The 18,458-nt window shown below is 41.9% G+C and overlaps 1 protein-coding gene across 1 annotated transcript in view; it reads right to left on the bottom strand.

Annotated features, from left to right (window-relative positions):
* Positions 1-366: 366 nt before the first annotated feature.
* IQCA1 (IQ motif containing with AAA domain 1) overlaps positions 367-18,458 on the bottom strand; it is a 114,597-nt gene continuing 96,505 nt past the window's right edge. The window contains exons 16-19 of the mRNA XM_068408100.1: positions 11,344-11,430; positions 8,787-8,964; positions 4,791-5,029; positions 367-480 (exon numbers count right to left, since the gene is read on the bottom strand). Coding sequence (XP_068264201.1) covers positions 367-480; positions 4,791-5,029; positions 8,787-8,964; positions 11,344-11,430 — 618 coding nt within the window. The remainder of the gene's footprint in view (positions 481-4,790; positions 5,030-8,786; positions 8,965-11,343; positions 11,431-18,458) is intronic.

Here is an 18,458-nt window from a genome sequence, read left to right as displayed (position 1 = left end):
GACATTAATGTGACATCAAGTTTTAAGGAGAGTTACTTGCTGAAATAAATGAGTAGAGCCTAAAAGTTGGTGGCATGTTACAGTCCTGAGTAATGAACCCTTCTGCCCCCTAAAATCTCTTAGAATAAATAATGCTTGAACAAGTCAATGGTCATTAACTCTTTCTCCTCTGAGAACTACATGTCACATTAAAGTCTCATCTGATTTTTGTAACATTTTAAAATTCATTCAGGAAGGAATTTTCTTTCCTGGAATAGCTATGACCTGGGGTGCATTATTCTGATGTGTCTGCTTTCTGACTATCTTCTTGTTTTCAGTGAAGTAGAGCCATGACTGGTATTGTCAGATGCAAAATTCAAGAGGAAGTTACTTTTTCCCCTTTCCTTTATTTCCTCCTTTTGTTTTTCCTTTTCCTGATTCCTCACGGTCTGCCAGTGCTTTGATTCTTGCTTTACCCAGCGGTGTCTTGGCATACCAAGCCTGGAGAATCAAAAAGCATGTGTATGTTTTATTAAAACTTAAAAAAGAATGAACACTTCAGAAACTTTACTGGTAGAATGGAGCATTCCTTAAATTAAAAAAAAAAAAATCTTAAAATCCTAGCTGGCCTGTGGAGAAGCAGAAATGAAATCCTCAGATCTCTAGAGAACATTATTATAACAAGAAGTATAGCAATTGCTTGCTTGAAGTGTGTCTCATTAACAGGAACACTTAGCTGGGCCATTTGTGTTGCTATAGTTATGGAAATGTTAAAACTTCTCTGATCAACCCTATTTCCAAGGTATATAGCTCTTGTCAAAACTCCCTCTGGTCTCAAACTTGGCAACAGACAAAGCATATACTTCTCCTGGCTCTGCAAATTGATCCAGACAGGTTTTGTTTCAACAAAGAGAGCTTAAGAAGCAAAACAAACCCCGAACATTAAAAACCTGTTTATTGCTTTCAGATGCCTGTTCACAGCCCTGTGACTTGTAAATGATTTTGGTATAGTTGCTGTGCAAACTTGCCAAGCTCCTGGACTGTAATGTCAACACGGCAGTTCTGGGCCATGTGAAAATAATGTAAAATGAAGGAGAGGGTAATGCTTTAAAGTTAGTAGTGTGTAGGAATCAGTTTTTCCCCACATGTATGTACAGGAACCTTTATCAACCAAGTTCTGCCTATAGCAGAGACTAAAATGCTGCCAGGTGTTGACATGATTGATAAAATGCCTTCCCTCTTGACTGTATTCATTCCTGTGCTGCCCCAGGAATGTCTTTCCTCTGACCACAGGCTACTATTTAATGCTACACCTGTATCTCCTTGGCCCTTCACTCAGGCCCCTGTAGCTTCCAACCTTCCTACTAACATGGCATCCTATAAAGTTCACCTTTTCCATATGATCCATCCAAAATGCTGCCTCCAGCTTGAGCCTGATAAGGTGAGCCCTAGGAATTTGCCTTGTCCAGTTTCCCAGTACATGTTGGAAGTTTAGAGGGAAGTGAAACCCCTGCTGTTCCTCTCCAGGTCCCAGATGGTTCTTGGTGTTGTGCTTCTTAAAGGCTTTGATGACAGGCACCCTACTTAGTTCTCTTATCTCTAGATTAAATACTGGCAGCAGGTAAATGAAGTCTGGCAGCTGTCAAATGTCCAGCTGGCTGCTGAGCAGCCCTAACACTGTGATCTCTGCTCTAATTGCCCCAATTAGCTGAGCTTCCCTCCTCCAAGAACACTGACTCTGCTGATTAAAACATCGTGCAACCTCTCATGCATCCCCATCTAGATGGTGTTGTGGGAGGTTTTGGGGAGAAACCCCTGGGCTTTCAATGCAGTGGCCTGGGCAACTGAATTTTGCTGTCCTAAACATTGTCTTGGGCCAAGCTATTCCTGTGTCAGGGAGAACAGACACAGCTGGGACAGGATTGGGCACGGAGAGGTCTGGAGATGGCTGTTTCTTGGCCCTTCACATCAGCGGGGTAAGAAAGACAAGGTGGTGGCTGTGACTACTGGTTCAGGAAGGATTGAGTTACCCAGCAGTAGGTAGCAATTGAGCAATGTCTCTGGCCTTTCATGTGTGATAGGCTATAGAAATTCTATTTTCACCCCAGGTTTGTTGTCCTGGGTATGATGTTCTCCAGACCTTAAGTGCACAATGGAAAGAAGAACAAACCCCTACCAAAGGCTTGCTGGGAGCTTGGTAGGATGGAAAGTGCTGTTCAGTGGGTGCAGCCTGGGGAGAGGTCATCTCATGGCTTGTTCTGTGTTGCTGATAAAGGAACCTGCTTCATGTGGCAGGAGGAGCAGAGTGACTTGTGATGGCTTCTCTTGTTCCCTTCTCATTTCTTTGTGCATATATTCAGTGCAGTAAATTACCTGCCTGTTTGCATGGGCTGATGGCTGCTTTTGACTCTTTAGTGGAACTGCTATGGGGGATTAATGAAGCGAGCTCCTCAGATATGATTAAAATAAAAGTACATTTATCACTAATGCACTGGCATCTGAACTGGGGATGTAAGTTCGTGACCGTAAGTGATTGGAGTTAAAACGTTTGCTTGTTGGAGAAATGATGTCTGCAGTCTTTGGCATGGGTTTTCTTATGTGTGATAAGTATTTTGTAGGAGTTTGTAGTTTGCTAGTTGGACTGCCCTCTGCTCCTCCACGACTGCTGTTAGTTCTGTCTAAGGATTTGTATCGATCACACTGGTGCAATAACTTATCATTTCAAAAATGTGGATGTATAATTGGGGCAGAAATTTGAGTAAATTGAATGGAGAAATCACATTATCACAAATTTTGCATTATTTATATTCACTTTGGAACACTGGCAGAATATAAACGTCAAACAGGGAGATTCATGTTTCCAGTGAATAGAAATGAAAGATTCATCACAGCACTAATCTTTGCTTTGAATACTGCGTTTTAGCCACCCCACTTCAAAAAGGACGCAAAGCAACAGAAAAGGTCCAGCGATGGCAAAGATTAGAGGCTCAGGAAGAGGGGCTTCTGTGTGAGAAGAGATGAAGACACTGGAGTTAATTAATGCACGAGGCCATTTTGACAATCCTCTTCCCCTGTGCCATATTACAGGTGCTGGGGCAAGGTTCCATGACATTTAAGGGAAACAAATTGAAAACAGATAAAAGGAAATACTTTCTTAAGGGCTGTAATTAATGCAAGGAAAATATTGCCATGGGACGCTGAGGACAGTATCATTTTATCTGTGTTCAAAATGAAGTGCTGTACAAAACAGGCACATTTATACTAAGTGGAATAATATTTTCAAGTTAAACTTGCACTAAATACTAGATCTCATGTTTCAGGGTACAAATGTATTACTACTTGGAGCTGGGAATGATAGGGTGTTTTTTTCTTTGCTGCAACACTGAACCACTAGGCTTTCCCTGAGGAAAGATATTGGTTTAGATAGGAAGCATGAGGAAAAAAGAGTAATTTGCCAAATATCACAAATGCTGCCTGTGTTGAGTGAGCCAAATGGCTCTAAATGGAAACTGGAAAGTATTCAACAGGGCTGGGAGAAATATGCACTATCATTAGGTTAGCAGTGGAAGAAGGCTTGGACAAAGTTGTTAGAAAGTGCATCTTGTTTATTGTGTGAGGGGCTGTTGAGGTGCTGTAGGGATTCAAAGAGCATAACAAAGAGGAAACCTTTTAGCCAGGAGAACTTAATAGCATGTCTGGGTAAAGGCTGGGGGTGTATAGGACTGAGAAAGCTCTTTTGGGGTCTCTTGGCTTCAGTACAGAAGTCCTATCCCCTTTGGAGGCCCTGATGTGGGCTGCCTGCAGCTTGGTACCTAGCAAGGCTGTCCTGCTCAGTGGCCAAGGCTTTTACTGGAGTTTAGTAAGCTTGAAGTGTCTCCATCAAGCGTTGTGTTGTTTTTCTGGGGTGTCAGTGCTGCTAAGCTGTAGTGTTGCACTGACCTGGCTAGTTCAAGCCCAGTTTGGCTACCCCTAAGCTACACTGAAGTCACTACAGTCAATAAACTGTAGACCTGTATTTAAGCCTGATAAACTGTTCCCATCATCAGGAAAACCAAAAGCAATACAGTGAAAGCAGAACTAACCACTACATAAAAATAATCTTAGCCTGGGGAAAGAGAGTAATTATTACTGAGCTATATGTGGAAAAAGTAGTTGTTTGCAGGGCGATCCATGTGTATTTGAGGTATATGTAATGCACCTCAAATGCACTAGGTTTTGCCTGAAGGATTTTATGGCCCTGAGGGTGAGGAAAAGGGATGGAGTTTGAGGCAGAAACTAATTTTTTTTAAACCCTGAAATGAAGAAAATTGAAATAATTTTAAATAAGGACTTAAAACTTGATCCTTATGTGGAGCACTGCAGTTCCTACATGTCCAAGTTTTCTGCCTTCTCAAGAAAATATAGCCAGGCTTGCTGAACACATCAGCTCTGAAAGAAAGAGGACCCATGTCTTGTACTAACTGGCACCTGCATAATTTATCTGTGCTTGTCAAGGCCACCCTGTTCAAGCGGAGCTGGGTACAGGCAGTAGGTTCAGCGAAGCAGTGTGCCAGGTATGTTGCCCATGCAGAGTTACTGCCTGTAGTAATGACCGTTTGCTTGGCATGTCCAGCTGCCCAGCAGCCCGGGCTGCCAAACATATCAAAATGGGGTAGATGGGTGTTCGGTGCCGTTGAGCCATACACCATCATTCAAATGGTGATGTGCCAACCCATCAACGGAATTAGCGGGTCTCTAGATCAAATGTGCCTGGACAAGGACATGGCAGGGGAGGATGAAAGACAGCCAGTTAACATAGTTCTTAATGTCACCTTAAATGTTTCTTCCTCCTCTTTGTACACTGGGTTCTCTCTGGCCAGAGAAGCCATGAACTCGGCAGTCCTCAGTGGCTTCCTGGTCATCTGCAGGAGGCGTAGCTCGCTCAGGACAGCTTGCACCACCTGGACGATGTGTCCCTGGGTGAAGCCGTCAGACACCTTTGCTAGGCAGCTTATGTTCAGCAAGTTGGTGATCGCTCCACCGTTCTGCAGGATGATGTGTTTCCATAACACTGTTCATAAGAACCCAGAAAAAGAGAGAATGCCAAGGACATGCGTTAAGGAAAGCAGGAGAAATATTTTTTGCATTTTGAAATTGAAACAGGAAAATAAGGGGTATCAGTTAGGAAAGCCAGGATTCAAATTTTTCTTGTTTGTGGTTTCTTTCATCTACAGACTTGTAGCATAGAGGCCTTTAGGCACATCTGTTCTTAAACCATTTGTGATCATTTGTTGGCTACAAGTCAGTGCTTTCAGAAAGTCATTAAGGGCACATAACATGAGGTGGATATGTGTAAAAAATGGAAAGAACTATTTAAATATGCCTGTATGCATACACAGAAAGAATTTGTCCAGAATATTCCCATTTGGGTGTGTAGAGTTAAGTACCTATATTAACAGCCTGTTTTTATTTCTGTTACCCTGATCACAGGTTACTCCTGCTGAACTCTGAGGGCTTTGATGGGGACTCAATGTCTGGTTTGGAAGCCAAAGGCTTCCAGCTATGCAGGCACATGTTGTAAAGGCCAGGTGTATGTTTCTGTGATTGGCATTTTGCTTGTTAGTTAAATGGTGAAACTGTTTGTATCTTTTAGCTGTGAACCTCTGTGACATGAAGGTTTTTTAGTGTTTGTGAAGTGCCTGAGATGTTGGTTCAAAAACCTGAAATTAATAGGAGTAATAAATGTTTTTCTTTTATCCTCTGTGAAGTAAGTCTGTCTCAGAAAAACTTAGTAAAGCTTTTATGCCATCTCACTGTGTGCTTTAAAGCCCTAAATGAGAATGCTTGGAAAAAAATAGTGTTATGCATAGAGATTAAAAAGGTTCTTGAATGAGACAGACAACTTGTGGTTTGAGTATCCTGTGTTTGGATGCTCACATGTAGTACGAAAATGCTGGGTGGAAGTTAATGCTACGGGATGTCGGTGGTAGTTATGTCATAGAGAAAACCTGCCTGACTCTTGCTTCGATTGTAATGTCAATACTATGGACTTGTGCCCATAAGTATTGACGACTTTGTACTACATTTTTCACTCTGGCAAATTGTGATCTTCCACTTGTATTACAACTATGCTCAATAATTATTGGCTGAATCACTAATTCATAAAAGAGAAACTGATGCACACAATAGTGAGTGCTACTTCTGCACAGCCATGTATTGTGTGCCGCAGCTTCTGTCGCAGGTAGGATCACACGTAATATGAGATATTGACTTGCTGTGTGATTAATAGCAAGACACCAGTACAGATCATGAATTCTCCCAGTTTAATGATTTCCATTGTATGTTTGTTGTTTCTGTTGTGCAGAGTGGAATATTCTGGTTTGTAACAAAATGGAGGGTTGTAGCAGACAGGTAAGATTGTGCACTGTGGCTATGAATATTTATGTCGTGGCTTTCCTGTCAAAACAAGTTTCTTTAGTTCTCAAACTGGGTGTTGGGCACTGAGAATTGTCAAGATTGGAAAAGGAGAGTGCTCTGTACTGTAAAGATCATATTTCCATTGAACTTCAGGGAAGGCTGGAGCTAAAGAACAAGACAGGCACTGTCTTAAATGGGACGATGTCAAAGAAGTAAAGCTACAAGTTTAATCTGCTTTAAAATGTTAACTTCTGGGGGCATTTTTAAGTTTGCAGTTGAGATCCCTTTGGCTGGCCCTTTTTTTAACTCCAAATTAGTGGTGAGAATCCCAGAATGTGACTGTTCAATCCCCAGAAGTGAACACAGCTAAATTCAGCTGCTATCACCTCCTTTCTCTAGGTCTTATTCATGTCCCTTATCTGCTACCAATTTATCAGAGCTGTAATGTAACATGAAACACATGTTAGCTTGCTTAGAGACCATTTCCCATCCACGCTATGGAAATTATTAAACGTGGGAGAGATTTACAGTGTGCTAGGCAGTCAAAACCTGTCTTGAGCTTGCCCAAATGTGCATCACGTCAGTACCTTGGCTGCCTCCATGAAAGGCAGTATAAACTGGACTTCACAATACAGTTGCATGATTTTTGTAATAAGGTGACTACATGGAGTATTATTGCAGTCAAGGTACAATTGTGTAGTGAGGTCCCTGACCTGAATGTGGTTCTCTTTACTACTGTCGTCTTTTGGGATGTGAGCCATCAGAGATAAGTGGCATGGAGTCTGTTTTCCTTGATATGGTGATCAATAGGAACACTCATGCTAGGAGCCACTAGTAGAAGAAACACACCCTTGGGAGTCCTAACTCAAAGTGTTTGGTGCCATTCCGAATAGCCCAAAACCTTTACTTGGCACTGGTGAGGCCCCACCTCGAATACTGTGTTCAGTTTTGGGCCCCTCACTACAAGGAAGACATTGAGGTGCTGGAGCAAATCCAGAGAAGGGCAGCAAAGCTGGTGAAGGGACTGGAGCACAAGTCTGATGAGGAGTAGCTGAGGGAACTGGGGGTGTTTAGTCTGGAGAAAAGGAGGCTCAGGGGAGACCTTATTGCTCTCCAGAACTACCTGAAAGGAGGTTGTAGCGAGGAGGGTGTTGGTCTCTTCTCTCAAATAACAAGTGATAGGACAAGAAGAAATGGCCTCAAGTTTGTACCAGGGGAGGTTTAGATTGGATATCAGGAAAAATTTCTTCACTGAAAGGGTTGTCAAGCATTGGAACAGGCTGCCCAGGGAAGTGGTGGAGTCACCATCCCTGGAGGTATTTAAAAGATGTGTAGATGTGGTGCTTAGGTACGTGGTTTAGTGGTAGACTGGCAGTGCTGGGTTAATGGCTGGACTTGATGATCTTAAAGGTTCTTTCCAACCAAAACAATTCTATGATTTTTAGACTGAACCTAAATGGCCCTTCTGCTTATGAGTTACCACATCCAGACTCCTTAGTACCCAGAAAAGTGTATCAAACCACATGATATCTGTGATAAAACAGGAAAAAGAAGATGATAGTTCTGGGAACAAAAGTTCTTCTACCAGCCAGTTCTGAAGGATGCAAACAAACTACCATTTTTCTTGCAGTAATTGATTCCCACTATTATGCTTAATTTGGAGCATTTCTTCCTAGTCAATGCTGAGCTATTGCGGACTTCAAAATGACTCAAACCTGAAAAAAAACTTGCATACTTGAAAGTTTGTCTTTTAGACCAACTTACATGGGTAGAAAATAAGATAGGTTTTTTGTTGCAAGCTTTGACTCTCAGCATATGGGGTCCTCAATGACTTTGTCAGACTTCGGGAGGGCCTATCACCACTTCATAGACTAGACATGCAAAATTGTGGATGTTTCTATAATTTCTCTCATGATCTGTAAGTAGAAAAGGGGAATTTGATAGTGACAAAACTCAGTTCTCCAGACATGGTTCTGTTTATGGAGAGGCCCTGAAGTGTATTGTTTAGAGTATTGAAACTGGATAGGAATAACAGAAATTCAGAATCCTTGTGTAAAAAGAAAAGCTTAAAATAGAAAGTGTGTATTGAAATAGGATCTTATCTTTCCTACAGTGAAAAAACAGCTTGGGATGAAGTCAGTGCATGCTAAACAACTCACAAAGAATGCTAATCACTGCAGAACAGTATTTTAAACCCTTCTCCCAGCTTCCACTTTTACTATCTGATCTTTGGGGTAGCCTGCATCAGTATTACCTAAACTTTCAGGAACTGAAAATTTAGGCAATACTGAAATTAATTGAAAATCCATACCTGGGATACAAGTTGAGGTTAAAGCCAGTTCTGAGAATAACCAGACAACAAGCATGGAATTTAAACAGCAGTAATCAACAGGATCATTTGAAATACTTGCCAAATCTTGAAGCGTAGTCAGGCCTAGGAATCGGAATAATTTTTTGGTAGACTTTGCAGAAAGGCTTAAGATTAGCATCAAAGGGACGGTTAGTAGTTCCAACTAGCAGCACTCTGTCCTGGGCTTTCAAAGCCTTAAGGAATTTGGGGAGGATCTTTACCAGTCGTTTTGGGTTCATCTTTGGCGTTTACATGTAAATACAAGGAGGAAAGAGTTGTTACTAATGCTGACAGCTTAAAGGTAATGAGGTGAATTTGTACATAGACACACTATATACAACAGGATTCTGTGCTTTTTTTAGTAGTCTAGTTGCATTTAGGATAAGCAGACTAGATGCTTGACCTAAGTAGAAAGCCTCTGTCTTCTGAAAGTCAGGTAAACACTTGATTTCTGCTTATGTATTTGTGAGTTTGTGCTAGTGCCCTTTCACAGTTGGATTTGCTGGTCCTGTTATTGAAAAGCAGGAAGGAAACAACTCATTTAAAGAAGAAAATCCTGATTTCCAGTTCAAGGAGAAATATTGCTTGGACCTGTGTACCTGGTGAACCTTTACAGATGGAAAAATTGCCAGGGTATGTAACTGGGTGTGGAATCCTCCCAGCTATTGAGGTTATGATCTACCAGCTCCTACCCATGGCTTAAATGTGAAAAATACACTCCCTAATTTTTGCTGTGATTTCTAGCTTGCTGAGACTCTAACCTGAGAACACAAGCTCTCTGAACTTGGGATTCATTTCTTTGCAATAATTTATTATTTGACTTTAGAACAAATATTTAACTACTATTTACAGAAGAGAATGAGTATCGAGCAAAAACTGTTATTGGATAGTTATGTTTGATCATGTTCCAAGTGAATATTGGTTGGAGAAGATTAATCAAATTGCTGTGGTGTCACTCTACTGTTAAAGCTGTAGGTGAATAACTGGGTTAGGATAGTGTATCAGAAGTTTAATGACTTGGAAGCCTCTTTTCAGAAATGATTGAGACTTAACATCCAAGTCACCAACACCCACTTGAAAACTTTACTCTCTAGATCTCTCTGTTGAAGATGCAAGCTATGACTTCAGCTGGAGAAAAGTGGGGTGAATTGTGAAGGTAACCCCTGTTTAACCACGAGCAGCTGAACTGCTTGTACATCATCCTTGGCAATGGGGTTACCATAATGTACTTGATATTTGACTGCTTTGCATCCTCTAGGGAGGACTGGAGAAAGAATACTTTTCTAGTGGATATTTGAAGAATTTAAGGCTCCTTTTTACCAGGTTCTCAGTCACGGTGACAGAAATGTCATGCTGGGATGAGTGAAGTGACTTCCACTCACTTTGGCTGCTTCTGAGGGCTGAACTTAGCTTGTCTTCTCTAAAACCCAAGTGCTCCTAAGGAAGGCTCCCCAGACTGCCAGTTACCTGTGTCTGTCCCTCCTGTTTCATGCTCTTTGGCTCCAAATATGGGTTATGCTGTGAACTATGTAGGACATGAGTGATTTCAAGCCTGGAGCCACCCACCCCCACCAAGAACATGAGACCTTTTGTTAAATATCTGCAGGTCTATGGATGTGATAACAGGGACAGAGGTGATACCCCTGGTGCTGAGGTGGACATGAGGAGAAATTTTTCCTTATTGGTGGCTACTAACGCAGGCAAAGATCATGAATACTCCAGGCAATCTTTGGCCCTTAATTTTAGCCCCATCTGCACTTGCTGTGAAGGTTTGAGCACACCTTCTCGGTGTGGGGACCACTAGAGGGCATCAACAACTGCACACCCATCAGCTCATACAGCCCTTGCAGAACTAACAGCCTCATCCCAGGTGATGATTCATTGGTCTTCCAAAATACAGACTTGTGTCTATCCCCCAGTCTAAACACAGGACTCACTGAAAGAGAAAAGGTTTAATTTTTCACGTGGAGCTCTAAAAGTAAAATATTTTGCAAGCAGCATGAATCTAATCAGGATTTCAGGTGAATTGCTCTCTGCTGTGGTGGTTGAGTTCCTGTGCCTATTGGGCAGTGTTTTAATTTTCTTTCTAGTGGGGAAGCTGCACAAGGGAGGAAGGAACAGAAGCAATGGCAATAGGACTCCTGGGATTCCAAAGAAAATAATCTGTAAACATAACTATTTAACATAGACTCTTTGTTTTCACAGTGGAAATTCATCCTTGTTACTTTATTTTTCACTTTGGCTCCACCCAATTTCTCAAATTAATAGAGCTGAACAATTTAAGCTCATATTAACTTTTAGTTTCTTGCCTCATATTTTGAAATTCTCCATTATTCTCTTCTACTTTTCAGTGCACTGATGAGCAGTGACGGGACTATTTTTAAATAAAGCAAGTATAGGTGTGTAGGAGAGAAATGTGACCTCTTGAGGGCTTTTTAGAAGTCACAAGACTCTCTTAAAAGAAAAAAATGTTAGTGAGACAAGCTATTATCAAGCAAACTTTGGCAGGTCTGGTCATACTGGTATGTGCTAAGCTAAGAAATACACTTGTTCCTTCGTGTTGGCTATAATGCAACAGGAGAAATTATCTGCACTGAAATAAAAAAGGAGCAACTCACCGCTTCTTCACCCTTTGGCACCGCTTTCAAAAATATTTTTTCTGTGTCTCCAATCCATATGACTGAAGGCTGCAATTGCTTAGCCACCTAAGAGAAAATGGGGGAGAGAAGGCAAGAAGTTGATTTAAAATGGCTACAATTTCATACCTGGGTGCCTATAATTATGCTTTTGAATCCATATTTCAACAGCTAAATTAGCCTGGTTTATTTTTTTTCTGGAAATGTTCAGCACTCATGGATAGCACTGGCTCTCCTCAGCAGTCTTGGCAAATCAAACTGTGTCTAGTTAGGAATCTAACATTAAGAACCCAACCCAAACTGGATCCTTTTGACTACTATGCTTATCTTGCATTTGTCAACCCGAATTTGGTTGCAGCTCTGCAAAAGGAAGCCTGAATGTGGAGTTCAATGGCAAATGACAGACCACCAGCAGCTTTAGACTGGTTGCCTTGCTTGTAGGATCCCTCCCTAGTTTTCCAAGGGCAAAACAGATGGGGGGGACAGGCAAGACATGGCTATTGCATGAGAAATGAGGGTACTAATCTTTAAGCAAAACAGGCTGATATGCAATCTTCTGGACTACAAAATAGGATTTAATTTGCAGTTAGCCCAAGAATTAAAATAGAACCTGTTAAATGTGAAGGAAGGGGTCTATACAAACAGGCTTTCCAGCTCCAAAGTCAGAGGCACTATACCTCTGGTTCACAGCAGGATGGCAGCAATGCTACAGGCTTTTTCACATCTTGCACTCGCCCTATTGCTATAGAAACGCCAGTGGTTTAGACATTCTGCTGCCAAATTTTAATCACTTTCCAGCGGCTCTGAGCCCTGCTAGTTTTCTCAGTAACAAAAGTGATGGCTTGAGGAGTCAATGGGTAATGAGAGCAAGCGTTCTTCTGTCCTCCTCCTCCACTCCTCCCCCGCCCCCAGTTGAAACTGCTGCTTCCAGGAAGGATGCTTACAAAATCCATAGGTTGTATACATCATAAGCTCAGTGTCTGATTGACAGCCAGTGCAGGAAGAATTAAGTCGTGAACATTTCTTCAAAGCACCACAGTTCATTTTTATGGATGCATTTCAAAAGCACCAAGTGTGTGTGTGTCTGTACAGTAAAAATGGACTGAAGACAGGGAAAAAGAATAGTAGATGAGGGCTGTTAAACTTGTTTGCTGATGGGGTGAAGTGGAAACAATGCCATTTTCAGCATGTGATGCTTTATTTGCAGTAGCTCATCAGTCCCAGAATATGTTAAGTGGTACCTCCAAGTTCAGAACAGTTTCATTGAGGAAAACTGAGCTGCTTCCTTTGTTGGAAGGCAGGAACTCAAATGTATAGCATTAATAATGAGGATTTAAAAAATAAGAACATCGTATTATGAAAGATAACAGGAAAATCCTGCAGAAACTGATATGTGGACTTAGGCAGTTGTATGAATATTTATCTGCATGTACAACTTAAGGGGTAACTTCTAAATCCAGCATTATATGGGGTATACAAGCTGGAATGAAATGACAGATTAAAGTCGCACAGTGATAATATCTGCCATTTTAAGGCTAGATGCTTTTTTATCTATTGTATTTATCTATTTTTCAGAGGTATGTTTGGTGTATTCCTAAGCCTCCACACACTCTGCAAGGTACATCTGACAGGGCGAGGTTGTGGCTTTCATTGAACTGAGCTGTGCAGCAGCCTTAGACTTGGGGATTTTCTGCTGAGTATCCTGCTAGTCAAGGGCTCAGACACCTGCAGAAAATGCAAGTCAGTCCTCCTGATTCGCACTTGCAGGTGATTTCAGTTAGCTCCTGGATGTCTGTAAACAGGCTTGGAGACAAGAGGTGAGAGGAGAGTAATGTGGTACCATGGTCATGTAGCAGAGATAACTGGCATTCTTTGTAAAATTAAGAACTGGAAAGAAAAATATAGGTGTAGCTTAAGTTGCTAAAAGAAACCTACAGCTTCTTAAAGAACTGCATTTGCATTTTGTGCACCATGAATTCTACTGTGATGTGTGGAAAGTCTGACTCAGAGACCCTTACTGAACATGGCACCGCTAATGAATGGATTATCAGCTGGGGCTTTCTGTTTCTGATGATGACTTTTACCTTCTGTAACACAAGATAACCAATTTTTGCTCCTGCACTGTGCGTGCCTGGAGAGAATGTCAGGAGGGAGATGAGGCAGTGGGAAACTGTTCCCCTTGAAGCTTGTCTTTTCCCTGAGTGAAGGCTGGGCTGGTGGCATGCTGTCTACTCAAGCTTACAGACTCTGTGTGTGTGCATGCATTACCACCCTGACAGACTCTCTCACTGTGGGATCAGCTGTTGTTGTGGTGCTTTCTCCCTGGTTTGATCATGTTTATGACCAAAGAGGGGCTGTGCGTTTGCTTTGTAAGGAGAACAGTCATCTTCTGGTATTTTTCTTTTGTGAGGTAATGCAGCTGTGTGAAGTCTGGGGAGCCATGTAGCTGTTCTGCAATATATTCTCTGTACCTGTGTGATGCTGCAGTGCAATGTGATGGGGGAATAAGGGTGGGAGAGGTTTCAGGGGCTATAAAAGCTGTTGGCAGTGGCTGAACTCTGCTTGTGTACTTCAAAGGGAACCATGTTGTCCATTCGGTGGGGCCACTGCAGTTGGGAAGGTGCTGATCTTCCCCATTTGGCTTAGAGACAGCTTCTGTGGTTAGCCACCCTCTAAAATGGAGCTTTAAGTTTATAATCAGATTATAGTTTCATTTTAACTCTTAAGGAAGAGTGATAACTGTTTTCACACCTGTAGTTGTCTTTTTTTTATCCCCTTAATTTCCCCACCCAGTAAGTAGAAATACAATTAATAAGTTCAGATCTGCCTCTTTCCTAGAGATACTTTCTTGTGCTTTCTGTTTTGAGGTAATGATCTAAATGTATAGAGTGGCCTGTATGTAATTTTCTTATGTTGGTAAACATTAATATGACCAAATTCAACACACTGTATTTGGGGCTGGCTGTTGCTTTTTTTTTTTAAAGACAGATCAGACACCCAGAATCCACTGGCATCTAATTTAAATTGTTGGCAGATACGTAGCAGACCGTATATCCCCGCTGTTTAAAGTGCTTCAGCTGAATTATCCACGGATGGTTTGAATCCGTGAATAATGAAATGCACAGGACATAATTAATTAGCAATTGAAACGTTATATCCGACCATTAGTTGGAGCTGCCAGCAGATGGCTCCTTAACCCTTCTAATACCGCACCGAGCCAGCGGCCACCAAACCCCGCTCCCATGGGTGATGGAGGCTCGATTTGCTCTTCAGGAAAATAGTTATGGCAAAAAGCCGCCTCGACTTGCTGTCTATGAACATTTGTCAAAGATGAAACGGCATTTTTCTGAAAGCCTCGGGTTAAACTCTGCCTCTCCGGTTTGAAAAGTTTAACAGGTAAATTACTATGCTGGAAAATAGAGAAACCTGGTTCTTGCAGGGGATGTGCACAAGGTTCCTCCAAACTTGAAGGCTTTGATGGAATTTAAAAGGCCCAAGACGAAGATTTTCTGGAAGCTCAATTTGTTGCTGAAAACTACTCAATCCTCTGTAGTTTATGTTTACAGAAATGTTCCAAAGCAGCTAAGGCAGCAAGGTGCTGAGACCTGTGATTAGACCTTATCTGTGGGAGCCTCACCAGGCAAATATTCCAGTGTTACAGTGATGATGCCACTGTAGTCTAGTTTGTTAGACAGAAAATAACTATAAATGCTGTCTTCCAACAGGATGCACTTCATGTTTTGACATTGGAGTAACACAGTGTAAAGCTGCTTGATCACAGAAAGAACACTGTTTATTTGAGCACTGGTGATATTTAGCACTTCAATGGTCAAGGCTTCCAGCAGGCTGAACTGCACCAAGAGAAAAGAATTGCTCAGTGATGCCTGGAAGGCTGACACTACTGTTCCCAAATTACAACTGCAATGGAAGAGTCTTGTGTGGCATGGAAATGCTAAATACACAGAGACTTCTGTCAATGTGCTAGGGTAACCTATACCTGGTTGTTCAAACTGCCAGAAAAATGACCTGTCTGAAGGGACAATACAGCAGTGGCTATAAATAAATGAACCTGATTCAGTGGAAAAAAATTAATGACAACTTAAATTATGTTGCTTCTAAATGCTGGGATTATATAATTTAATACTAAATAAACTCCATGTTATTCCTTCTTTGGTATAACACTTTTATAGTCACCTCTGACTTGCTAAACAGCATAACCAAATAGCCTGATAGCAGAGTCCCCCAACAGTGATGGTGTTGAAATATTTCTGCAGCTTGCTGCTCTGTAAAACTCCTTGTTCAGTAGAGATGGCTGCACAGCACACACTGAGCTGTTGATACACATACACGACTTCTCTGCTGGTATTTCCTCCTGGCCACCTCTCTCCCAACCCTTTAGCCTGGTCACTGTTGCACTAATAACACTTTCCCATGTGTGGCTTTTCATACAATGTGCTTTCTGTGTGCTGCTGTGGCCCTGGTAAAGGACCTGAGAGGGGTTGTTTCACCTGGTAGTGATTAACCTGATGGCTGCCTTCTGGTTGCTAATGGAAGGCCAGTGCTTGTCACTTTTATTGCCTTGGAATTAAGCCTTAGGAACTACCTGCATTTTTGCACCTCTGTGTCACGGAGTCATGCCTTCCACCTTCTCAATCCTTTCTGGATTTGCTTTTGTTTCCATGTATCTTTCACTATCCTTCTTTGCATCCTTTATGTAAGTTGTGGTGCTGTTGCAGTGTTTTGTGCCTTGACAGGAACACGGTAGAGCCAAGCCACCAGTTGGTACAAGCTGTCAGAGAGCTTCTTTGAGTTCAAGCTGGCTCAATATGTGGAAAATGTGGCTTAATTGAAATATTGCAGCAAGTTCTGGTTCACGCTTGAAGGACAAGTTTTGTTTTGGGGACTGCTGGGAAGCACTTCTATATTAGAGACAGATCCTCTCTTTTTCACTCCAAAGCAGAGCTGACCTGGCAGGCTTTACTGTGTCTTTATGGAGAACACAAGTGCTCGGGCTTGGTGTTTGCAGCTTCTTTCAATCGTTTTCTTATTTAATATTAATCTTCCTTACATTTCCTTTGAACAGTCAGATTGAAATGTCTGTGTTTTCCTGTTCTGGCATGAGAAGTCATTTCCTCCATATGACATTTAAAGTGCCTGCTTTGAGTAACACACAAGCCTCTCTTCTGGGTCAGGGCTGGTATGTCTCTTGCAAGTCTCCTCCCCGAAATAAGGGAGGGGAAAAAAAGAATTTGGCTCTTGCATCTGAAACAAATTAAAGTTTCATTTTTTCCAATGCTATTCACTTGTTTAGGGTGTCTCCCACAAAACAGCCGCCAGCAGTCAACACTCGGTTATGAATGGAAGGTTTCCTAATGGTCATTTTATGCTTTTCAGAGTTTCCTTTCGTTATGAAACTCTGTTGTTTGCAGATGTGATAGGTAATTGAAAGCGTGAGGTTACTTCACCTTTATCACAGAGAATCATTAATTCTTATTTACTAAATCTTGGTGTTCAACAATGGTTACATGGATCATAAGATGACAGGAAACACAACAGTTCTTTTTCTGTTATTCACTTACAACTGTAAGTGAAAGGTCTGTATTCTGCCTGGCTACCTCTATATAAAGGTGCTTCTGGAAAGCTGGAGTAGAAAGTTTGCTTGACAACAGTCACAGTTGCTCTCGGCAAAAACCCACGACCAAAAGCGTCTGATTATGGAGATGCAGCGCATCTTTTGGCGCTCATCTGCCTGCAAGGTGCTTTAACAAGGTGTACTATGGTGTGTCAGACTGAGCGCTGTGAATATTAAATACTATGCATCAGCTGCAGGATAAAATTTGCTTTCATGGCTTGCATGTGCCACACTATATTGTAGTCTTACAATAATCCAAATATGTTTACATAAGAATTTTTTTACCATGGTGAAAAATAAACTTTTTTGGACAAATGTCAGTGTTCAGCTTCCTCCTGTGAAGGAATTTGTTTACAATGTGTGTTGCCCTTGTGTTTGCTTCAGCTTGGGTAACAGTAGATTCCTGCAAACTGGGATATAAAAGATTCCTTATCCTTTGGTTCCCCGTGAAGTTGTTTTCCTAACATATAAACAATTTCTCTTGTTGCAACTTGTGTCCATTGCCCTATCCTATTGATGTGCACCTCTGAGAAAAGTCTGGCTCTGTTCTCTGTACCAGGCTTGTCAATGCCTGTCTTGTAACAGGGTAGTGCTATACTGGATGCAGTATCCAGTTCTGGTCTCATAAGTGCCAAATAGAGGGGAATAATTAATTGCTTTAAGTGGTTGGCTATACTTTTGCTGATATAGGCCTATATGTGGCTGACTCTTTGCTGCATGGACGTGCTGCTGACTCATGTTCAACTTGCTGTCCTTAAGAACCCCCTGTCCTTTCCTGCAAAGCTGCTAATTGGTGGGCTACAGACTGGACCTCTTTGTGCTGTTGCATGGAGTTACTCCATCCCAGTGTAGGACTATGATACTGGATGGGAGCATTGGATGTTGTAAAGAGGCAGGAACCGATGCAGGACAAATGGAGTGGATGGCTGTGGCAGGGACTTGAGAGTTCCCAGAGACAGGGAAAATGAGACACATTTGGCACTGTCGAGACCAAAGAAAGAGGGATTGTAACTGCAGAGGTGAGAGCCTGTGTGGATGGAGGACCTGGCTCTGAGAACCTACAGAATCTGAGTCTAAATAATTGGCAGACTGGACAAATCAGTGACTTGGCCACAGGGGCAGAAGGTGGCAGGGAGAGAGGTGAAACAACTGAAGGAATTGGGAATGGAAATTGAACATAGTTGATTTGCATGATACCAAGACAGGCTGGTGCTATGCCAATAAGTTTGCAGAGAAATGAGCATGCAGATAAAGTATCCCTTAGAAAGAGATACTGTGTGCTGTGCTGTTTGCTCTGTTATTAGAGGAGCAGTGTTTGAAGCAGTACTGCTGTTGCAGTTGGAACGAGTCACCTTTTGATACGTAAGTGCCTGGACAGCCCTTATTCTGTGTGATTGACTGCGACCAACTTCCATCCCAGTAACTCACGGAGGTTCACCGAAGTGTCATTGCTGCTTTTGTAAGA

Source organism: Nyctibius grandis, chromosome 9 (assembly GCF_013368605.1).
Source record: "Nyctibius grandis isolate bNycGra1 chromosome 9, bNycGra1.pri, whole genome shotgun sequence".
In the NCBI taxonomy this organism is placed as follows: Eukaryota; Metazoa; Chordata; class Aves; order Nyctibiiformes; family Nyctibiidae; genus Nyctibius; species Nyctibius grandis.
This window is presented reverse-complemented; position numbering and strand designations above follow the sequence as displayed.